The sequence below is a fragment of the Brassica oleracea genome, chromosome C6, assembly GCF_000695525.1.
Source record: "Brassica oleracea var. oleracea cultivar TO1000 chromosome C6, BOL, whole genome shotgun sequence".
Lineage (NCBI taxonomy): Eukaryota > Viridiplantae > Streptophyta > Magnoliopsida > Brassicales > Brassicaceae > Brassica > Brassica oleracea.
The window spans coordinates 1,308,643-1,333,561 of NC_027753.1; the positions used below are offsets into that span (position 1 = coordinate 1,308,643).

The 24,919-nt window shown below is 34.9% G+C and overlaps 4 protein-coding genes across 7 annotated transcripts; 2 read left to right on the forward strand and 2 right to left on the reverse strand.

Annotated features, from left to right (window-relative positions):
* Positions 1–1,689: 1,689 nt before the first annotated feature.
* LOC106297159 (mitogen-activated protein kinase kinase kinase 2-like) lies at positions 1,690–2,784 on the forward strand. The gene has a single exon (XM_013733439.1). The coding sequence runs from the start codon at positions 1,690–1,692 to the stop codon at positions 2,782–2,784; it is 1,095 nt and encodes a 364-aa protein (XP_013588893.1).
* A 4,415-nt stretch (positions 2,785–7,199) lies between these two features.
* LOC106297160 lies at positions 7,200–9,761 on the reverse strand. Its single transcript, XM_013733440.1, has 7 exons — positions 9,750–9,761; positions 8,607–8,802; positions 8,342–8,456; positions 8,125–8,236; positions 7,892–8,049; positions 7,703–7,823; positions 7,200–7,599 (listed from the first exon to the last, which is right to left on the reverse strand). The coding sequence occupies exons 1-7, from the start codon at positions 9,759–9,761 to the stop codon at positions 7,288–7,290; spliced, it is 1,026 nt and encodes a 341-aa protein (XP_013588894.1). The 3' UTR covers positions 7,200–7,287.
* Positions 9,762–10,119: 358 nt separating this feature from the next.
* On the forward strand, positions 10,120–11,921 carry LOC106300553 (THO complex subunit 5A). The gene is made up of 5 exons (XM_013736717.1): positions 10,120–10,375; positions 10,448–10,720; positions 10,796–11,132; positions 11,208–11,476; positions 11,550–11,921. Exons 1-5 carry the CDS (start codon positions 10,184–10,186, stop codon positions 11,772–11,774), a joined length of 1,296 nt encoding a protein of 431 aa, XP_013592171.1. The 5' UTR covers positions 10,120–10,183; the 3' UTR covers positions 11,775–11,921.
* A 1,018-nt stretch (positions 11,922–12,939) lies between these two features.
* Positions 12,940–15,199, reverse strand: LOC106300554 (ABSCISIC ACID-INSENSITIVE 5-like protein 5). 4 transcript variants are annotated; one of them, XM_013736721.1, is made up of 6 exons: positions 14,864–14,976; positions 13,790–14,769; positions 13,585–13,617; positions 13,369–13,440; positions 13,243–13,272; positions 12,940–13,146 (listed from the first exon to the last, which is right to left on the reverse strand). In XM_013736721.1, exons 1-6 carry the CDS (start codon positions 14,904–14,906, stop codon positions 13,075–13,077), a joined length of 1,230 nt encoding a protein of 409 aa, XP_013592175.1. In that variant the 5' UTR covers positions 14,907–14,976; the 3' UTR covers positions 12,940–13,074. The 4 variants fall into 4 exon arrangements, with proteins under 4 accessions (XP_013592175.1, XP_013592172.1, XP_013592173.1 ...); XM_013736718.1 differs by lacking the exon at positions 13,585–13,617 and having other exon boundaries at positions 12,947–13,146; positions 14,864–14,968; XM_013736719.1 differs by lacking the exons at positions 13,585–13,617; positions 14,864–14,976 and adding an exon at positions 15,033–15,199 and having other exon boundaries at positions 12,948–13,146.
* Positions 15,200–24,919: the final 9,720 nt, after the last annotated feature.

Here is a 24,919-nt window from a genome sequence, read left to right on the forward strand (position 1 = left end):
CACCTAACCCTTGACACTATAATACAATACACTAAATCGTATAGACAATTTCATTAAGCATAAGACCTGATAAATAGAGTAAAAATATATGTCTATTATCATATGTCCAATTTTCCTTATGGATAGTTACCATATTTTTTGGATGGCTAACAGAATTAAGAAACATGTTAATAACAAGATTTGCTATAAATGATCATACTCCTACACTCTATAGTTTTAACCATGTAGTGAAACCCCTACACCCCTACAGTCTATGATATAATATTGCTTGTTAATTTTGTAGTTAGATGTGTAACTTATAAGATTGCCTTTTAATTTTGTAGTTAGATGTGTAACTTGTTTAATAGCTTGTTAATGGTAATGAAAAACTTTATTTTCAATAATTCAAAATTCATTGTTATGGTACAATAATTTTTCTGACTATCCAATAAATAAATTTTACGGTTAACAATTTTGTGAGATGGTAATAAATTTAATTATCAAAACACTGCATATACAATAATTATTGTCCTTAATTACAAATAAATAACCCACTATGTGTTGTGTTTTGGTCAAGATTAACTTCCGTTTTGAATTTAGTTATAACTGTGAATATGATTAATTTCGCCGGTGTCAAAGGCCTTGAGAATTTTTCTGATGGTACATGGTTTGTGGTATGGTGTTACCCTGACCTTAATTGGTTCTTCTCCTCCCGCAAAAATCCTTTCTAGGATGAGGCATGGCGGTGGTTCAGATTTCTTGTCCTCCATCTTTATGATGGTGGTTGAAGGGAATTTATGTGGTTTCGTCGGGTTGACAGGGATTTGTTCTTAGAGGAAGTATATTTAAAAAATATGAGAGATCTTGAAAGAAAAAAAGATATATGAAGTTTTCAATCCTTATAATTGTGGTGATGGTATTTTGTAGGGTTTTTTCAGTGAAATTGGGATTTGTTCTTGGAAGAGAGATAGTTGAAAGGTTTCATAGATGAAAGAGAAAGAGTGCTATAATAATTTCACATTTCAAAATCTTGAAGAAGATTAGGAGAAAAACTATTTATTTTCTGACAAACAAAGATTTTGGAAAATATAATCACATGGATCTAAGATCTTATCGAATCTAGCTATAATATTTAGGCATTCGTAAGGAAAAAAATGATTTAATTAAGCATAGGAATAGCATGGTCATATACGAATGTGTACAGTCTTCAAATAGTTGCGATTGGTATTTTGCTAAATAGGTTATAATGTTTTGGTATGCGTCCTAATTTCTCTAACTTATATATCTGTATAGAATAATTTAAGAGAGTAAAATAGTATTATGTAGTAAAAGTAAGGTTTTTGTTATTTTATATATTAAATTTAGCTTTGGTTATTATCTTAATTAACTTATTAGCCAATATCTATCTGATGCTCGAATTTTAACGTTACCAATATCAAAATATTTTTTCAAAGAAGTTGATTTCCTTTTTTGATTCTTCGCTCGGAACTTCAAATTTCCTTTTTTTTTTAACCTGGCTATTTCCTTTTTTGAGTCTCTCAAATTTCCTTTCTGACGCATCAACCTAACTCTATAAAATCTGATAATCTCATATCGTTCGCTACAATTTCCTTTTTACCATCTCCCATCAATTTTATTTCTGCTGTTCTCCACTGTAGTAACTTTCTTTTTTTTCCAAGCAATTCAATATAGAAACCCTAAAAGTAAACAATGCAATCAAACGAAGAGTTCATCAAATTTCTTGGGGAAGGATCTTGTGGCTATGTTCATCTCGTCCGTTACACTAACCACGACGGCTCTTCGTTTCTCGCGGCCGTAAAGAACTCCTACGACGAAGACTCCGACAACCTCAACAGAGAGCTTCAGATTTTGCGAGAACTCAGAGGGTATCCGAGGATCATTACATGCTTCGGAGATTTTCTGCAAGAAGGTGTCAGCAGCTACGGAAACAGAGTCCACAAATTGCTTCTCGAGTACGCTTCTGAAGGTAGTTTAAACGCTTTCTTGAACAATTACCCCGACAGAAAGTTGCCCGAACCATTGATCAAAGATTTCACGCGCATGATTCTTGAAGGTTTGGTCTCCATTCACGGACACGGTTATGTCCACTGCGACATAAAGTCCGACAATATTCTTGTGTTTCCTTCTCCGACAGAAGATTCATCACAGTACGAGGTTAAGCTTTCTGATTTTGGAAACTCTCTGGAAGTCGGACAAGTTCCTCATTACTGGGCGAAGGATTCTCCGTGGGCGGGTACTCCGATTTACATGCCGCCGGAGTCTGTCCGTGACGGCGTCGCCAACAAAACCCTAGACTTATGGTCGGTGGGATGTTTGGTTCTAGAGATGTACACGGGCGTGGTTCCATGGGAAGGCGTTAAACTCAGTGATATCGCTTCTCGTCTCCGTTGTGGTGAAGCTCCAGAGATCCCAGCGAGTTTGCCTTCCGATGCAAAGGACTTTATCGAAACTTGCTTGTCAAGGAAACCTGAGGAGAGAGGAAGCGCATATGATTTGATGTTTCATCCCTTTTTGACTCGTCCAGAACTTGAAGAAGAGGAGAAGAAAACAGAGGATAGGAAGAGAAACTCGTTTCTGTTGAGGTTGTTCAAATTGAGAATCAGACGAACATGTTCCAAGAAGAAATTAAGGACAGATGTTTCAGATAAGAAGCCTCTGAACTTGAGGATGGCCCCACAGTTTAAGAGAACTCTGGACAAAGTCTTGAGTTTTGAAGATCGAGACACCCACCAACTTCAATTTAGTTTCTGTTCAGTGTTCACTAAACGTTTAATAAGTGATTAGTATGTTGACTGTTTTCTGTTCACTAGCGTTTAGTATCTCCATTTTGGCTGTAGTTTCTATCGATTGAGATTTAGTATGTGATTAGTATATAGACTAGTGAGATTTTATTGATGTACCCTCTGTAACGAATGACTCCTATCAACATGGAGCAAACCATATCTATAAACGCCATGAAATTTACCCATGGTTTATTTTGAATTTATTTTCTATTTTTACTCATTATTTCTTTAGGAAAAAAAAATTAGAATAAAACTCAAATTTGTAGCAGAATTATGCTGAAATTAAAATGGAATAATACACTAGAAAAGCTTATAAAAGCTGATTTGTTAACATTAACACTTTAGCCAACGACAAGTAATTTATGTTTCATAAATGAGTCACAATCTCGTGGCTAGAAAGTTTGCTTAAGTATCCATGTATGTCCTACTTGTGCTTTGATGATATAGATAAAGTGCATTTGTGTTTTACCTGAGTTCAGTCGGTTCTAAGAGAATGAATGAGTGTGATAGCAGATTATTTGAAAGACATTTTATTGAATAATCGTTTAATAACATTCCTAAGTTTTATTTAACATTATTAATTTATCGAGTATTAATTCTATTGAACATTTTATTGAAGATGCTCTAACTCGAACATATCACAAGTTTACACAATAGATCATAATGGTCTAACTCAGTGTTTTAAACACGGACCAGACCGGTGGTCGCACCTTGTTAAACCGCGAACCGGACACCAATTGGGTTGGGTTAATACCAAAACCCAACTATAGTTGAACATGACAAAAATACATATTAAACCGTTTAAAACCTGGGAACCGACTAAACTCCGGTTGATATGTAAACCAAAATTTTGTTAACAAAATAAATAGTTTTCTTCTTTAAAGTAAAATATGGTTTGTAAAAGATTAATAAAGTATCACCATAACTCGTCTCTTCTTTATTCAGAGGAATAGACATGGACCCATTGGAAAATCTCTGACATGCTGAGTCAGAATGTCATGTTTGGTTTGAAGCTGATTGTAAACAGGAAGAACCGCGGAAATACATCACATGAACAAACAAAATCTCTGAGAAATGTATGATAATGGATCATGGATACATGGCTCATTCTTTAGTGGTTATGGTTGGACATTGATAAACTCTAGAGAAGACACTCAGTTATTGGGAGTAAGAAACCAACATAGAAGAAGCTCACCTCTTCACTCGGAGCTAGATGCTCTCTTATGGGCAATGGAATGTATGTTACCGCTATCGACGTGTCAGACTTTTGGCACCAATTGTAAGGACCTAGTCTCAGTGATTCAAGATCCTGAGCATGACCTAACTTTTCAACTGAGCTGAAAGAACAGATGAAGCTGAAGAACAGATTCACGGAGTTCTCGATTTTTTATTCTTCGTACGGAAAATGTATTGTCACATCATTAGTTAAGATAGCAAGATTGTTTCATAGGGACATGTACTACATTGATTGTTCTGTTCTGGTTCCCAGATAGTCGTTAGATGAAGAAAAACTCGGCCTTTTTTTTTCTTTCGACGTTTCTGCAACTCACAAGTTTTAAAATTTACAAACCTAAATCTCCACTTTATGGTATTGTTTTTAAATATTATTTTATGATCACTTGTGTTAAAGACTTTAATAATTAAAACACTAACATATATGAAATTTGTCTCAATTTATAAAAGAAACAAAACATGTAACTTATTTTTCTTTCTTATTTCACGAGAGCAAACGAAAACTTAGTAACTATCAGTCTTTTTCTTGCTTGTGGTTTAAGCTTCTTTTGTTTAAATGATGGCGGTCTAGAGTGATTTTAAACGTGCTTTTTATATTGATTTAGATTTAAACTATTAAATAATTTCATCATTTTTATTACATTTTCAATTTGGTATTTTAAAGTTTTTTAAACATTATGGTTATTGAAACTTTTTATATGATATGATCTATCTTTGTAAGAATATACATCTTATTTATAAAACATTATTAAATTCAGTTTAATTTAATCAAACTCAGATCAAACCGGCCAAACACGATGATGACCCATGCATGACCCCTGAAAAATTTAAAGTTCTTTAGACGGTCCGGTTTTTAAAAACACTAGATCCGTTGTCCGTGCGATTATATCTTTTAATTTATTCTCTATATATTTAAATTGCTTAGAAAAGTTTGAAAGACAGAAGTTGAGTTTTAGTTTTTGTAGCAAAATATATTTATTAAATTAAGTAATTAAACTAAATTTACATCAAAATATATATAGCATTGTTCTATTTATTTTATGTAGCTGTTGCAATGGGACATGTGATTTCAAATATAGCAACTTTTATATGAAATGGATTTATAATATTAGCATCATATCTTTATTTTATTTTATTCAAGGTATAAATATTAATAAGTAAACAATAACAAATCTTCTTCAAATCTTTGGATTCCTTTTCTGGAAAACAGATTTCCAAAAATCTGAAGAAACTGTCATCAAAATATGTTACAGTTATATTAAATTGGAACAAAGAAAGTACCCTCTTCCATTTCCTTGTTTACAAACTGGGTAACCGGCTTAAATCACCGAAAATAATTTGTCTTTGTCAATTTTCTTGTTATGTGAATTTTGATTAAAATATATCAGTTTCATTTTTTTTTGTTTTTAATTGTTAAGTAAGTTAATAATTTCCTTATTTATTAAAAATATTTTCCTTTATTTTGGTATGTTTTAAAACATATTATAAACAAATAAAATTCAATAAGATGTGACTAATGAAAAATATATTAAAACGAAATATAGGTTTTGGCAATAATTACAGATAAAAATCCTATTTCTGTTTTATCTTTAACCTTGGCATAAATATAAATTTCAATCATCTCAGAAGACTCGGCTAAAAAAAACAAAAGGAGATAAAAATGATTTTTGTTTTTTAACAGTTCGGGGTCTGGAAATTGACCTACCTTTGGTTCTAACAAAACAAAGCCTTCTTTTTTTAAACATATTTTTAAAGAATTAGAAAAAGAATCATAAAATCCAAAAAGAAGTCTTTTCCGGTTTTAAGAATTTTCAAAGAAAGGGCAGCAATTTTTGTAAAAGAAAAAAAATAAATTTGCATTTTAGACAGTTGCAAACACCTTTAATGATGAAACAATGGAGTGCATTTACAACTTGTATATTTTTTTTAATTATAGTTTTGGATTAAAGTATTAAATTAATATTTGAATAGTAAAATTGTTTTTGATTCAAGATTGATAATAAGGTAGAGTTAAAATTTCGGTTGTATAGGGTTTTTATGGTTTTTTTGGGATTTTTGAAAATTAATTTGTCATTGTCACTTTCCTTGTTGTAATATATGTGAATTTTCATTAAAAAATCAGTTTAAATTTTTAGTTTTAAAATATAAAGTAAGTCTAAACTTATAAAATTTACATTACCGATTCATACGTCAATTTAAAAAGGCACAGTCATAAACTTTTTTCTCTTACGGAAATTGATAGCTCACCACAATGGAAATTCACTTTATTTAAATAAGATGTAAATAATTAATCTTTGATAAAAAAATAACTTGTAAATTCAAAATACCTCCTAGATGCAGAGGATCTTCGGAGGTTTGTTTCACCATAGTGTTGAGGGACAGCAGTTCCTTAAACAAACACACAAAAGAGAAATAAGTAAGATATGATGAACCAAACTGTGATAAATAAAGGGATGATATTGATGCAAGCATGTGGTGTTTGGAGGTTGGTTTGACCATGGTCAGATCCACCACAAAAACCTAGTGAAGCTAATTGGCAAAGCCATTTGATGGTATACTATTGCTTACGTGATGAGACGTCAGCCAGTTTCCTATTCAGGCGTCGAAGACCTCTCTGGGAAGGTAGAAGGAGAATCGGTGGAGACTGCAGTGCGGTAATGAATATGCCGTGTTGAGCTTCGAGTCAGAGACCAAATCTCTTTTGGAATACGTATTGTTTTGATTCCATATCTCTTGTTATTTGTATTAATGGTTGAATATATTTTCTTCAATTTTTGGCATGAATATCTTTTGCCATTAACAGCTGGACTTAACAAATCCATGCATGCATTGGATTTATAACATTGTGAATTCTTAAGTACGTAGTCTATTTGCCATTTTTTTTTTCATGTTCCACTACATATACAATGATCAGATTCATATACATAGCAAACATGAATTGTGAAATTTGGTTTTTCTCCATCACTGACTCCAACCAATAGGACAAATTAATCACTTGGATAATTACATAAACTAAACGCATGGCCCGTTTGATGTCCTTCATAAATGCATGAGTATAGTAGTGACAATGAACATGTAGGCATAAATTATCATAGTTTCATAACCAAATGAAAACCAAACAACTTTAATAAGAAAACAAAACCATAAGATTTTTCAAATAATAAACTGTCTTTGCAAGAAGAAGAAAGCAAACTGATTAAAGAGAGATAAGAAGACTGTTATTGGAGAAGCATTATGACTGAGCAGTCTGTACCAGCCACTGATGGAGTGACTATACTGCATGTGATCTAGCCACTAAGCTTGGCACGCTTTGCTTTCTTCTTGTCGTCACTGGCTGAAGTACCACCCCACTGCTCTCAGCTAACTCTGACATTTCCACTTCACTTCCTGGTGGCGTTTTGAGTGGAGGATTCTTTGGTGGCAAAACTGCTGATGAGACAATTTTGGTATCTGTCAAGGATAGACGGGTAGATGTGAAGTTGTAGTGAGCCACCTTGATCCTGAATTTCTTTGTCTGTCCTATTGCGTCGATAAAATATTGTGGCAGTGGAATCTCAAGCTCAGCCCCATCTCCACCATTTTCCTATTATAACAGAATCATTTATCAAATTGGTAGCTTTGAAAATTCAATAAAATACGTGTCAAGTCTTATCACGATTATCAATTTTCAACAGAATAACACGTACCTCAACATAAGTGTCGATCAACTCTGTTGCTTTTCTGCCAGTGAGATCTTTACCAGCATCTCCGAGAATGATGAAAGTGCACTGCTCCTCATTATCATAGACAGACATTTCTACGCGGTAGCTGTTTCAAAGGCAAGTAATTAGTATACACATTGTAGAATGAAAACATGTTTGAATGGAGAATCTTACTTGGCTACTGCAGTAGCATTTTCATTGCCGCATTTTGGACAAAGCATTGTTGTCGGCCCACGGTTTAACTTTGTCTGGCAGTCCTTGCAAGCGATGTAATACCACTCAGTGCCAAGCTTGACATCATCAATGGTGGCAATGCAGTCAACGTAGGCAATCTGAAATCACATGCCAAAATTTGTCAGCAACTAAACTCAGAAAAGTGTTTCATTGTAATAACCAAATGGGATTACCTTAGCAGGCTGACGCTTGATGAAGGCAGCAATCTCACTTATTGTGAGCGTCTCAGATTTAACCACCTCAACAGGGTTGACCGAAGAAGTTGCAGAAGGGTTCGTGCTCAACCTTTTAAAAAATTTAAAATCAGGCGATCTTCAAGGTTGTTAAATATAGAATAAAAAAGTAGATGCTTAAATAAGGATCATATAATAGAAAACTATAACAGCTTACTCTTTAAGTTGCAGATGAACCATAACTTTCCGAGAAGTCGAGTCATCCTTGGTGCACAACACCGGACGCTGATGGAGAGTCTGGCCTTCTACCAGCTTAAGGTGGCCAACAACATCTACAACACACAACCACACGAATAGTCAGCGCGGACACAGTCAAACATGATAAGAAATTACCTAAACCTTACCGTGAAGATCTCTTTTGAGATCTCAGTTGGCTTTAAAATCTGAAAAGGAATGGATTCTGAAGCGTTCTGTCAAAATGCCTTCAATGTTGTCATCAAACTTCGACAGCTTCGAGGCGTGTGAGATGCAAATCACCAGCCTCTGATCAGCAATATGGTACATCACCTTGCTGTTGGAAGCATAGAAGTTTGTCAGTGTGTATATCCTCCCACGCCGGAGCTCTTTTTCATATTGGTTGCGACGGTTCTGACCGATGAACCCCTGAGCCACAGTACCCTACAGAACAGAGAGACAATATCGATTAAGTCGAATATCTAAAAGTAGAGTGTTTACAAATTCTAACGTTCAAGGCAAACAATACAATTTCTAGTTCTGGTATTACGCTATCACAGCACGCTCAAGTAAACAATATAAAAGCTATCAAAGCACTCTCAAGTAAACAATGCAAAAGCTTAACAGATATGCTGTGATTAGCAAAACAACAAACCTGTAATGATATCAATATAATTTCAAACCAATCAATCAAGTTTTTTTCTAGAGATGGATGCAGTGATTAGCAAATCAACAAAACAACAATGATATAATAGTTTAAATAGATACGCTAATATAATTTCAAACCAATCAATCAGAGTTTTTTTTTTCAAGATATGCTAATCTAATTTCATCTCAACCCAATAAATCAAGTACAGTTTAAATAGGTCTGATCAAGACACGCTAATATAATAGATACATGAATAATGAGACAGGAAGACCAATCAGAGATACGCTAATATAATTTCAAACCAACCAATCTAGTTATTTTTTTCAAGATACGCTAATCTAATTATCCGTTAGTGTATTTCAGAAGTTAACAACACATGCACAATGAGACAGGAACACAAACCTCCGCATCGATCATAAGCAGCTCAATCCCAAGAATGATGGATGGTCCTCCTTTCACATTCTTGTGAGCATCTCAGAAATGGATAAGCCTGAACTGCAAGGTGGAATCTCCTGGTCCTGGTGTAACATGTCGGAATAGGAGAGGAGAAGAAGCTTCGCTGGTAAGGATCGCAGTCTTTTTTGCCATGATAAGGGTATGGATTTGACGATCTCATGTAAGAGGTCTGAGGTAAGAGGGATAAAGGTATAAATAGGGATCTAGATATCATCGAGCCGGAGGGGGGGTGTTGAGGGGCCGTAGGGATCTTCAATGGAGGATTTATGAGAGCACATTGAAGTACCAACATTCTCATCGGGGACGTTATGCGGGATGAGTTGGAGGAAAGGAAGAGAATCGACAAAGAGATCGGGATGAGTTTGGGAGAGGAAGAGAATCGACAAAGAGATCGAGACGACGATTAGGGTTAGTGATTTTGAGATTTCAGAGAAGACGAAGATATAACCCGCGCCGTATCAAGAGCTGTGGATTGGGCTGCGAGATGGGTCTAACAGGACGCGAAGGTGACAAAAAAAATTTCAATTTCAAGCCCAGTCCGGGATGACATGGCATATTGATTGGTTGTGAATATTTTTGTCCATGTGGCAGGTTTAGGAAGCTCAAATTTAGCAAAGAGATTGGTCCAAATTACGGCCTGAATCGAGAAAATAGAAAATCTTGAAGGGCTGGACAAATAAATGTGAGGAACCGCTGTTTTAAACCATCTCCGACGGAAGTATGCAATGGGAGATGACGAAAGACACGACGATGGCTCCGGAGAGGTCGCCGCTTGAGCTACTCCGAGAAAGCAGATCCTCCATCGAAGAAATCATCTCGAGGATGCTGTCCATCAAGAAACAGGGAGACCCCAAATCTGAGAACCGCGAACTCGTCACTCAGATGTTTCTCAACTTCATCAACCTCCGCCAGGTTCGGTTCGTAACCTTTTTTTATTTATTTAATTTTTCTCCCATTACATCTCATTATTTGCAAATTTGGTAGGCGAATCGTGCGATTCTGATGGAAGAAGAGAGAGTGAGAAGAGAGTCTCCAATGGATTTCACAGCATTGGAGCTCCACAATCTCACGTACGAGAAGAGCCATTACTTGAAAGCCACCAGATCTTCCAGAGAGTTCAAATCCAAGTATCCCGACATCGATCTCATATCCGAACAAGACTTGTTCAGAGACGCTCCCGAAGCAATCAAACCTCAGAACGACACTTGCCATGATCATGATTTGATGCTTAAAAGGCTCAACTTTGAGCTCCATCAGGTTAACACATAATCCATCATCTCAAAGATTCGTCTTCAACTTTGATTAAATGTTTTTAAGCTTTTTGTGTTTCAGAGGAAAGAGGTATGCAAGCTTCGAGCTGAGTTGGAACAACGTAGGAAGTGTTTGCTGGAAGCTAACTCCGAGCGTAGCAAGTTTCTGTCTAGTCTCCCGTTGCATCTCAAGTCTCTTAAGAAAGCATCTTTGCCAGTACAGAGCCAGTTGAGTTTGCCGAGTCCGAAGAAGCTCAAGTATCATGATCTAGCTGAGCTTCTTCCTCCGCCGCTTTACGTCATGTATTCAAAGTTCATGGCACACAAGGAAGCTTTTGAAGATAACATAGACATCGAGGTATCCGGGTGTCTTAAGGATGCTCAGAGTTATGCTCGCCAGCAAGCGGAACAGAACCAAGGTTAGGAACTGTGAGACTTTTGTTTTATGTAGGAAGTGAGTGGAGTGTTTATTATGTGTTTTTTTATTATTATAGAGAGCTCTGGTGATGATGGGAAAAGGCAAAGGAAGCGACCCAAGAAAGAGACTTCTGATGAGGCAGGACTCTATCGAGTCCATCCTCTTAAACTTGTCCTTCACATTTATGATGATGAGACTCCAGATCCGAAGTCGCATAAGCTTGTTATGCTCACGTTTGAGTACTTGTTGAAGTTGAATCTTGTATGTGTCGGCATTGAAGAGTCTCAGGAAGATATCCTCTGCGACTTGTTTCCAGACGATGCTGGACTTGAGCCTCCTCACCAGGTACATATATATGCGCTCACATCTAATTTTATACCGACTATTCTCTTGAAACCACCTTCTTTTGTTGGCTTAGTCAACCAAGCTCATTCTTGGTGATGATCATGCATTTGATGAGAGCCGAACATCGAGGCCATATAAGTGGGCACAGCATTTGGCGGGGATCGAGGTTTTACCTGAAATGTCACCGTTTGTAACTGGCAAGGATACTCAAAACAGTGATACAGCTTCTGTATCTGATCACTACAGTGTGCAGACTGTTCTGAGAAGACTACGGTCTCAGAAAAAAAGGCTAAGCTAACTCTTATGTGATTCTTGTATGTTTTATTAATGTTTTTTATTATCTGTATTTGAAGACTTTCATGGTATTTGTAGCTCTCCACACATTGTTAGATTGTAATGCCACAACAAGAACAATCAAACAGTATGAATGTAGCATATTAGCAGAGATGTAGGTGTTTGGTCTGTGATCAAGATTCCTACAACTTAAAGGCGATAACTAGTAATCCTTATCTCCTAAAATTCTAGTCAAAGAATTGGATCAAATCCTCGCTACTCTCTCCTGATATATCTGGTGCAACTAGAGCATTGCACAATAGAATCACTTTTTGAGACCACTAACATTATTGAATTTTGCTACTAGAACATGAAACTATAGATTGTCAAATAAAGTGATGTGATGTTCGTAAGAGAAACTGCTATATAATCAACATTCGGAAATAAAGGTTGGTTTGATGATTGGTTGATCGTAAGAAAACACGATTTTGAAAATCGTTTATGACTGGTTATGGACACTTTTTTTTTTTTGAATTGAATGTTAAATGTAATTCAAAAAAAAAAAAAATCTTGTTACATCAAGTGTTACTTTGCAAAATAAAACCAAAATATTCCTTTCCCTCTTATCATAAAAACTCAAAGCTCAACTTGAAATAAACTTCAAACTCGGGCCATTTCTCTTGTACCAAACCAGTAGGACATCCCTCCCTCAAAATCTTTGTCACCTCTCCTCTGTTTATGGACACTTACATGGTTAAGGTTGGTTCAAAGTCAAACCATGGTTGCACATGATTAATTCCCCGTATGCCTCTTCCTTCGGCAGACCAAGTGATGAAGCTTGTGATTGGACGGAAATGGGATGGTTGAAGCGAGACATAACATGTGAAGAGGTATGGCCTAGACGGGGTGCGCCTCGGCTAAGAACCAAGTCATGACCGAGGGGATGAAGGACGGTCGAGGGACAAGATGCTCATGAACGGTGAAGACATCTGCTTGTAAGTTGTAAGACCGTATTTGTACATCTGCTATGTATACGTTAAGTTAAGCACTGTGTGTCTTTGTATATGAAGAGTTGCCTCCTCACATAATAACACAAGAAAACGTTTTATAACTTCTAAGACTTCTGACAAGAAATTGCCAAAACTTTAGTTTCTTAGAGTTTATGTAAAACTAAATTAGTATCTCTGAAAATAAGAACTACATTTTGACGTTGTAATGAACACATATGAAAAGAGCTTACAAAATAAACCATGAAACTCTCTCTCTCTTTGGTCTTCAAACTAAACACATGTGGGGAATATTTATCTACAGAAACTAAGTATGATTCACCAAGGTCCTGACTCTGTCCTCCTCAGCCTTTTCTTTGCACCTACTTGAATATTCATCATCTCCATCTCCTGTTGTGAATATACACAGCATTGGAAACAGCCGAGTTTGTAAGTTCAGTTATGATTCTTGATGTCAAACAAAACTATGAGCTTAATAATTATTACCTGATTCTTTTGCATCTCCATAATCTTTGCCTGTAGGACACACAAGGGTTTAGTTAATATGAGAAACTAGAAGAAATGAATGTAGCATATGAAGAGATGTGATGGTAAGATATGGTCTGTGGTTACCTGCTTTCTTTGTAACTCTTCATTCTCTTCCTTTAACTTTGCAACTTCAGCTTCAAGTTCCACGGTATAAGCCTACAAAGCAAACAAGCACTACTGAGTGCCATTCACAACATTTCGACTCCCTGGTGTAGAACTCAACAGTACGGTCACAGTTTGAATGCTTTAGTAAGACCAATCAGGCTTTACCTTCCCAAAAAGAAAAGAAAAGAAAATTACATTCCAGTACATTGTCTGGTCTGCCGAGAACATCTGCGGATTACAACATGTATATACCAAAACCAGAAGGTTCATATTTGTGTCTCCAGGACTCATTCAACCTCAAGAAACACAAGTACTTATTAATGGTTTTCTTTCAAGTCCCAATGATTCTGTTTACTACACTGTATTAGACTAAAAGATGTAGAGATCAAATGTTTTTTACCTGTTTCCTGGCACGTGACCGTGCGGCTGATTCTCGGTTCTTTATCATTCTCCTTTGCCTCCTCTCAACAACTTTCTCTACAGTAACACTCTTTCTACCCCTCACCCCACCATTAAACATGTACGGAGACGGAGAGAGCGATGAAGAATCACCATTATTCTTCCCTATCCCATCTGCTGACACTGGCGTCACAGGAGACACAGCAGCACCAACAACGCCTTGAACTAATCCCATATTTAGAGACTGATCTCCAAGTCCCATAAGACCACCTCTTATCCCAGGACCAACGTGTGTTCCATACCCAAAACCAGGCTGCTTGGGCATGATTGGCTGGTGTTGCTGGTATGTAGATCTAGCTCCATTTACATTCAGAGGCAAACTAGAACCTTGAACCTGCATATGATTCACAGTCTCGGCACCAAGGTTCCCCATCAAACCGGGAACAACTTGAGGAGAAGCCTGGACAGAGAAACCCGTGTTAGCATCTTTGGCAGCAACCTGAGCTTCCTCTCTCACAACGCCAGCACGTACCAGGAACTCCTCTAGAGTTACCTCACCTAACGTCTGCTGACTCTGACTCTGAGTCAAGTTTGTTCCACCTCCTCCATCTTTAGAGAGATCTTTCCACACCTGATCAACCGTTTTCGTGCTAAGGGTTCGGGGGAGTGTCAACGAGCCTTGCCTCTGCAACGGCAGCCCCTCTTGGCCTCCTCCAGCAAGTGGAATAACACCGCTAGTTGAAGCAGCAACAGCCATGGCTTGTGTCTCTTCAGCAGTCCATATGTTCTTTAACAGCTCGTCCATGTTCATTGACCCAAAATCTTTACCTAAACTGCTCTGAAACTCGTCGAATGTCAACGAGTATATCGAACCTTGTCTGGTCAACGCCGCTCCTCCACTACCGTCTCCTGGTGGCTCATTCCCCATGTTGTTGTTGTTGTTCTTGAAATTCATGTTACTTCTGCTTCCACTACTTGTCACTAAAATCATGCATTTCATAGAATCAGATCAGAAACACAGCGAATATCTAGAAAATTTGCAAAAATCCAATTCAAAACTTAGAACAATAAATACTGTAACAGAGATTCCAGGAGATTTTGATAAAAGCTGATAGCATCAGATTCAAAATTATAGGCTAAATTAGTAATTTATCCAAAATTTAATGTGGACATAAATGGAAATAATTAAGAGAACCCTCCAGCTTTGGTGGTACTTATCCACAAGTAGAGAGTGTATGTATTACCTCTAACCTTTTCGATTAATCCGTGTACTTCGTCGTCGTTCGTTGCTCAAAAACTAATGAAAAAATAAAACTGTTTGATGCGTTGTTCGTGTGAATAGGTTCTTTGTCTGCTCGGCCAAGTGTCTCTCCGTCTCCTAACCATATGAATATATACTAAACATTTGTAAATTAAATAATAGCACAATCACTTTTACTCATTGTTTATCGGATAATTGAGATATATAACCATGAACAAATTATAATTCAAATTCGATGTCTAAAATAAATACATACATCAATATACCATGCATCTTTTATATAATAATACTAATATGTCTTCTTGCACAACCGAGAAAATCTCTAAACAAAAAAAAAATCTAAATTAATAATACTTACCCAACACACATACATCGTGGCTTTTGGAGAATTACATACCTTGTAAAACGTGAGTGGCTTCTTCCTCATTTTTGCTCCACTTCGTAATCACCAAAATCATTTTTGGGTAGCTTTGCATAGGAAATTCCCATCTCCAACGGCTCGCTTGGCTACTGACGAGAAGCTTTGCGCATCTGAAATCTATGGAGTCGCCGACAATGTAAACGGTGCCGCCGCGAGGTTCGTCAACTCTTCCTTCAATCGATCTTATCTCTTTGGTTTACTAGGCGGTTACATGTACTATTCCCACGGATATCGCCAGTTACACATATCTTTGTCGCTGTGAATGTCTTAGAATTGATCGGAGAAGATGAACAGTTTTTGTAACATTGTGTTCTATTTTATTATATGCGTATCGAATAGAAATGTAAAACAATATTTATTATGAATGTGCTATTCATGTTATTAATGTGAAATAGTCTGTTACTATATTTATTTATCATGTATCATTCCATTTGACGATTAATAAAGAAGATATTATTTTGTTCACCAATATATACTATACTATGTATTTTGTTCTATTTTATTTGGGTTTAGAGCTTATACTTGAGTTTAGGGTTTAAAGATTAAGATTTAGGGTTTAGTATTTGTAAGGTAGGGTTGAAGTTTGAGTTTAGTGACCCTATCATTATCGATCCATTTGACGATTAATAAAGAGTGTTCTATTTTGTTCACCAATATGTACTATACTATGTATTTTGTTCCATTCTATTTGAATTTTTAGGGTCTATATTTTGGTTCAGGGTTTAGTGATTAGGATTTAGGGTTTAGTATTTGAAAAATAGAAGTTGAGGTTTGGGTTTAGTGATATCAGATTAGGGTTTAGAATTCAAAATTTAGGTCTGTAATTAGGATTTAGAATTTGTATGTTGGGTTAAAGCCTTATACTATTCAAAAGTTAGGCCTCGATATAGTTTAATATTATACTATTTTCATATTTTGATAATTGGGTTTAGTGTTGATAATTAAAGTTTATATTTGGATTTAGTATTTTAAAGTTTGGTTTGGGTTTAGTATTTAAAAGTTGTGTAGTGGATTAATATGGAATGCATTATTTATAGAAAAGTTTTTTATTTTTTTCTATTCATTTTACTGTCATTCAGTCACCTAATTATAGTTTACTAGGATCGGTCCGCCCTACAGACAGGATTTACTTTACCTGTAATCAAGATTATTTTTTTTAAATGATTTGTGGTTTGTGTTTTAGTTTTACATTTGTAACAGATGTAAATGAGATATACTATTATCTTAATTTAAAATTAACCAAAAAACTAAGTTTTACTATTAGCATAATTTTAGTCTCTATCTCTCTCTCTCTCTCCCTCTCTCTATTCATGCTATGGGCGTGTTAGTAACCAAAAATACATAAATGTATCAGTTAAAGAGTATTTCAAAATGTTTAGCTTACTTAAAATTTAAGGTGATATTAACTTTATTGTGTGTATGTTTTGTTATTCTTTTTATAGACCATGATCATCTTAATATTAAAATGTCCATGAATACATAATAGTTTTACATATTTTCTTTGTTTATTCTACTGTAATAATGATAATTTTGATAATAAGTAAAATATTTTTTAATACAAAAATCATATATTATATTTTTCTTATGAATATTTTTAAAATTTATGTCTTTGATATTATATTATTAATTATGTGCTAAAATATTTTTTTAGGTTGATGCCCAATGAAATATTATTTTCATATATATATATTTGAAACTATTTTTTTCATATCGTATTAGTTCTAGTTGTTTTTATCCGAAATAGGAGGTGCGGTTGGACGAATTTTCTTTTAAATATTTTAACGTTGTTATTGTTTTTTTTTTATTAGGTTAGCATGTGTCATTTGTCGAGAAAAGAGAATATATGTTATGGGAAGTGAGGGTTCTAAATAAGGCATAAGTTAGTGTTTGGACAAAACTACAACGCTTCAATTTCATGTAAGAACATGTTTAGTATTCAACACTCAGCTCATTCGTCCACCGTCCTCATTTTATTGTGATACATGCAGACTCAAACTTAGAAGTATAATAAGAAAAATGCATTCTATGTATATATCAAAACTCAACCTATTTTGGAGACACAGAAGCAGCCAAGTTAAATAGAATTCACTGTACATTAATCGGTATGGAAAAGATGTAATTGAAATATAGTCACAAATCACAATCATGCATACTCACACAGATTCTATATCCACAAGTGTCTGCACTAACTGTTGTATCCTTGAGATCAGGGCCAACAACCTTTTAGGGAGCCACAATAATGAAAAATCAACACCAAGATGTTGGAAATTATTATGAGCTAAAGATAAATAGATCTTTTTAAAAAATGTTCACTAAAAAAAGTGATCTCCCCTCTTCTATCGTCTTCCTTTTTTCTCTTCTTCTCTGTTTATTCTGTTTCTCATCTTATTTTTTTCTGTTTCTTATCACTTTTACGTCACAATCCGTTAAGTACAACCATGAGCTTAACAAATCTTTTTTCATCACTTTTTTGTGTTGTTTATTAAGAGAAATGTACTGATGATTTTTTTGGAAGAAAACCTTCATATTTACAGTGGAGGATTAACACAAAGGAATGAATGAATGGATTCACTGAATGTGAGATTGTTTGAGAAGTAGAGAGTAGGTATTAATGTGAATGTTAATGAAGATGCATGAACCAAGTTAATTTCCGTAACGGCGCCAGATTAAAGAAGTCTATTCGACTTCCGACTAACATTGATCGGAATCGTTCGTCACCGGTGAAACCGTTGGATTTCTATTGACAGTTGACTGAACGGGAATTGTTGCTCGACGGCCACTTTCCCTAAGTTTCGTATACAGTTTTTTAGAGAAGATGTATTTGGACCGTAGTAAACACATAAAACTCAGTAGATTCAAGAATTAATAAAACATTGACTTTTGATTGACCGTGACACGTGTCGTCACCACAGACTCCGAATTAGTGACATGAAATCTGATGTGGATGACCTAAGAGTGAAGGAAACTCTTCTTTATATATATAGATATTTGGATTAGGATTTGTGATTCAGTATTTAGGAGTTGGGATACTGTTTAGTATTTAAGGATTATGGATGTGGTTTAGTTCTTCTATACTACTTCGTGTGATATGGAATATAACACTCAGTGCATACATATGCGATCAATAAATATGTAACGTGGATGTCTCTTTTGTCTCCACTCCTGACCATATATTATTTGCTATAATACTAGCCATATTTTTCTTTGTTTACGTCATCTCACTTTCTTCCCTTTTATTTGCTACTTGTACAAAAAAGGGTTAAAATCAGATCAAAAGAGATACAATTGTTAGTTACTTAATTATGTCAAAATCAGTGACCTGCACTTAATTATTTTCTCAAACTTAGCTATTTCTCAAATTTAGCCTTGTTTATCATGTTCTGACTTTATTATGTATTTAATTAATTCTAATGTATTTTTTTTGTGTTGCATATACGGTCATAGATCCAGTATCTCCGAGGTATGGGGTTTTCACATTTTTATTCAGCAATTTGGGTAGACTTTTTTATATTTTCGATTAAAGTTTTCTATATATTAATATACCAAATAAAACTAGAATATATAATGTTGTTTTTTTTAACATCTGATTAATTATACTAATACAACGTTGAGAAATATTACATAGACGATTCTACAGCTGACAATTACTACCACCATATGAGAATACACGTCTGACTGCATCACTCCGAGCCGCCCTATGAGATCCATGTTCGATGATACGTCATGTACCATACTGAAGACCTCTTGTAACCCTTTTTTCTCCATAATCTGCATAAGTTGCGTTTTCTGAGATTTAAATCTCAGACCGTGTAGAGCATTAATGAACCTTTAGTTAAACCACCGGACTAAAGGGGCTTCCATGATATATATATATATATATATATATATATATATATATATATAGTTGTTATGAAAATAATATAATATATAGGTTGTCTTTACTGGTATAGTTGTTGTGGTCGTCAACTTTAAAAATGTTGTTGTGAAACTTTTGAGTCTTTTGACTTTACAATATTGAGGGTAGCTTTAGAAAAAGAAAAACTAAAGCCACAATTTTTTTTGAACATTATTACTAAAGCCTCAAATTGGTAACCACATAATTGGTAACCACATAAGGAACTAACGATTTTTAACGTTAAAATTCCTCAACTAAGTTTGTTTTGGATACAAAATTTCATACTAAATATTTAATGGAAAAACTTCTAAACTAATTTTATTTAATGAATGAAACTTTAACATGTCATAATTACATTTACTACCGGTAAATCTTTAGTTTACAGGTTTCTAAATTAGGTAAACATAGTCGAGGGGTTTTACCTTTAAAAAAAATCAAAAAAATCAAAATTTTATAATATTAACTAAAAATTAGTAAATTAAATTTTTAAAATTAGCATTTTTAATTTTTATTATATTTTCTAGATTTTTATATTTTTAATTTATACATATATAATGTTAATGTTAAAAATACATCAAACTCATATATTTACAAAAAAAGTTACTAATATTTAGATAATGTTATAAAATTTTGAATTTTTTTGATTTCTTGGATTTTTAATGGTAAAATATTTTAACTATGTTTACTTAATGTACAAACTCTTAAACTAAAAATTTACCGGTAGTAATGGTAATTATGACATGCTAAAGTTTAATTTATTAAATAAAATTAGTTTGAAATTTTTTTTATTAAATATTTAGTTTGAAGGTTTTTACCCAAAACAAATTTGGTTGATGGGTTTTAAAGTTAAACATCCAAGAACTAAAGTCATAATTTTGGATAAAATTTTAATGTAGCAAGAGAAAGCAAGATGTAGCAAGAGAGAGCAAGGAGAGTTATAAAGTCGTAAAGTTAAAAAAAAAAAAGGGAATTTGGTTGGTTGAATATTGACCGTAGAAGCTTTTAAAATGGGTAATTTTTTCACCAAATCCATGGTGAGAATAGTGAAATCCTTGTTATCTTTTACAATTTACAACCATTAACAATAAATATTTGTTACCGAGAAGTCGCTAATTTTTCTTTACATTCAAAGAATGATAGACTAAATTTATTATTTATCAAATTTGAGGAGGAATATAAATAATAAATAGTTTTTTTCCATCTTTCTTCGATGGTTACGAGTTAGAATCTTAAGTTTAGAAAAGGTAATATATCATAGTCTTCGATGAGAACCATATTTCTTATGTCTCAGCCATAAATTACTTTTAGAGTACTATTTTTTTACTCTTTTTGTTTTTCTTACTTGATGTTTAGGTTTGTGTACATAATTTTTTTAAAAAAATATCTGATTTATACATTGTTTAAACAGAAACATAATTAATTATCTATATAAACAAAATTAAACCAATATAAATTATTTACATAATACAGGAACATATATATATATATATATATATATATATATATATATATATATATGAGAATAAATTTTACTTTAAAAATAAAAAAATATCAGCTAATTTGAAACACAAAATTTTCTTTAAACATCACTTATTAAAAACCAGAAACTGTATTTAATATCTTGGAAGTTTTGAATTTATATGGGGAATTTTAAAATTTATCACAAGTTTGATGTCATTTTTCAAATTAGCTCTGCTAAATAATTTCTAAATATTTAAGAATAATCTAAATATTTAAGAATAATTTATGATATATTTATAGAAGTTTATAAACCTAACCACACTCCTTAAAATATTAAAGCTTAAATAATAATCAGTAAATCTCAAATCCAAGTACTGGAATATTTTTGATTTAATGTATTTTAAAAAGTGGTAACCAATTTAGAATATTTTTAGAAATTTCTCATTTATTGGTCTAATACATTCACCAAAGTGACATATAAACCATATAATTAAAGTCTCATTTGATAACATACGCTTCCCAAGGAACTTCGACAAATGACCTCTCGTATGCGTATTAGATATTCCCAGGATTTTGTTAATTATGTCTACTCATTACAACTCCAACTCATCTCTATATTTACTTTTGGTACTTGGTTTCATAAAGATTCATATCTTAGAAATAAACGTTTCAAAAAACAATATACAAGAGGCACATCCTTTGTAGTATCTTTATAATTGCAAACTACTTACGAAGAAGTGCAGAACCGTTCTAAGCTTTTCTCACGGTTGTTATGACGAAATACATTTCCTTTCTTCTATGCGGTATGTTGCGATGGAGAAGATAATGGCCGATAAGAAAAATGGGATAAAACTAATGGTTTACTGAGAATGTGGCCTAAGTGTTATCTCCTCCTCACTTTAAGCAACTTCCAGCTCGTAACACCTTTAATTAATTAATGTAGTGTAGACAGATCGGTAATGGAAAGCAGATTCAACAGTATGTTAGATGGATCTTAAGACAAGATAAATGAATCGTGAGCACTAGACATTTGTATATCGTCCGTTTAGCGATTGATGGTAAGAAGCCATGACTCAAGCTCGGGTAAAACCTGTGTGCGCGCATGCAGCAGCTAGATAAGTTTGTATTTTCATGTTATGAATTATGATATCACGCTTTCCTTGAGAAATGTATAATTCCAATAAACTAACTGATGATTTAAATGGATAACTAAAACATATGTCTCGCATGTTGTGTCTAAGTTGTTCTCAAAAAAATGTTGTGTTTAAGTTAAAAGATAAACAAATTTTTTTTTTTTGGTAGGGTGCAGGAAACATGAGTCTCCTACTCTTTATTCAAATCATAAAACTCATTACATGCAAATTTGCCGAGATCTAGATACCCCCTGAAAGTCCTCCAACAAAACATAAGCAACATAATCTGGGACATCTTCAAAGAAATGTAACCCAAACGATAGAGAAAACACATAGTTAGCTAATCCATCCGTCAGATAATTAGCCTCCCTATACACATTAGAAATTTTGAGTAACCAGTCTCTTGATATGAAGTCATAGCACAGACGTACTAGGAACGACAGGGGATGAGAATCATGGATCCCTGTCTGAAGAAAACCCGCCACACTCTCCGAATCAACCTCCAACTCTAACCGACGAATCCCACGGTCCCATGCTATACACAAGCCATAGTATACTCCCCACAACTCCGCCAAAGGGGCTGAACAGATGCCTATGTTTATTGCAAAACCCCCATTCCATTCTCCATACTCATCGCGAATAGCCTCACCAAACAGTCAGAGAAAACAACATTGGCCATAGCTCCCCCAATCCTGGTCTATTCCTTGCAAGGTTATCATAAAGCCATTCTAGGAGAAGTTGGTCAAAGAACCGTTGTTGTCTGCTTAGGGGAACAAATCACGCCCATAACCCCGCAGCTGTCGGACAGTCTCGAAGAACATGAAGAATGGTTTCTTCTCCCCCTTTACACAATGGACATATACTATTCTCACTCAAATGTCTGCGTTTCCGTTCCATGTTTGTCATGATCACCTGATGAGTTACCAGCCATAGGAAGACTCGTACACGTTCTGGAGTAGTGACACGCCAAACCCGCTGATATAAGGCTTCCATATTAGGTCTCGGCTCCGCATCCCTGGTTAAGAAAGCATAAGCTGAGTTCACAGAAAATAAACCATCCTTGCTCCCTCCCCACGACATTCTATCCCTTGCACCCGTAACATCATCAATCACCACTGAAGCCAACCTTAGACGATTTGGCATTGACATATACGGTTCTATTATATGCGTTTGCCAACCAGCGCCAGTTTGCCAAAGATCCTGAGCCCGTACCTCCACCATCTCTTCCGGAATATCCATTGTACTCAACTCAGATAGTGGCTCATTCAACAACCAATTATCCTTCCAAAAACGTACGCGACGACCATCACCAAGAACCCAAGCCAAGCCCGGGACAACAACCTCACGCAGCCCCAATACCAAACTTCTCCATGTTGGTGACCAAGTTCCTTTAATGCTTAACTAAGATAAATCATCCAACTCGCCAACTCAAAAAAATTTTCGCAGAATCTTAACCCATATGCCATCCTGTGTGTTCAGCAACCTCCAGCCTACCTTTGCTAGTAGAGCAATATTCATTTCTTTAGCTAACCTTATCCCCAGCCCACCTTCACTCTTCGGTTTACAGATTTTTCCCCAAGGGACCAGATGTTGTTTCCTATTTCCCTCACTGCTCCCCCAAATAAACGACCGAGCAATTTTATCAAGTTGATCCAAAGTAGATATCGGCAGAGCGATGGTACTCATCGTATGTACTGGAAGCGATACGAGAACAGACTTTGTAAGCGTGATCCTCCCTGCCAAGCTCAAGAATCTCATTTTCCATCCTGCAAGTTTAGACGACACTCTTTCAATTACTTTCCCAAACGTTTCTTTATTAATTCTTTTTTGCAACACCGGCATGCCCAAGTACTTTTCCAACTCTTTTGTTCCTCTGATTCCACTCTCAGTACTTATGGAATTCGCTAAGTCCCGATGAATATTTGCAGAGAAGAAAATCAAAGATTTCTCAAAACTTACTTTCTACCCAAAAGCTCCACAAAATTTCTTTAGCACCTTCCTAATCACCTGAATTTGCGAGATTGAGGCCTCAGCAAACAAGATCAGATCATCCGCAAAATAAACATGAGATAAAGCTGGTCCACCCTTAGATAGACTGATTAGTTTTCACTTGTTCTTGGCCACAGAAAGATCAATTTGATGGCACAAGCGCTCCATGCATAATACAAATAAGCATGGTGACAAGTTAAATGATAAACAATAGTAATAGGTAAAAAAGAGGCGTTATTTTTTAAATGCCATTGTTTTAAAAAAAAACCAACAACGTAACTGAGACTACTAGAGTCAATGATGAACTTCAAGAAAATACTATAAATTAGTGAACTGAGAGCATTATTGTCCTTGTATTTAGTTTTTAAAGAAAAAATATATAGATTCAAATATATAATAGGGTAGGTGGTTTGATAATGGTAAGTGGGCCTCTCTGGAAACTAGAGACGTGGACCAATAAAAAGAGGTAAGAAGACTCTTTGGTTTCTGACATCTTCCCACCAACAAAGCCTGATGTGAAGGGAAATAACACCCGTCCACGTTACTGCGACCTTCAACGGCTGAGATTTGGCTTCATATGTGTCTACTCGATGTTGGTTCGTTTATTGTTATCGTTGGTCATGGACAGTGATGATTCGACACGTACTTTCCTTCTTTTTTTTCCTCCTAAGTTACCGCAAAGATAACAGCACCATTAAATCTAAGGCCTCAGTACACAAAAGCATAATAAAGAGGCGCTATACCAGAAGGAGGGACTAACCCACAGCTACCATTACTCCAATCACATAAGAACCCCACTAGCCAAATATAGTGCTATCTAACCCAAAAAATCACTTAACAGACTATCAGAGGAGACGACTCATTAACAAAAAATTCAAATAGCCAAAGAGGATGCCCCGCAGCCACATACGAGTTAGCAAACCCCAAATTTGTAACACTTTTAGCAATGAAAAAACCTGCTCTGTTTACAT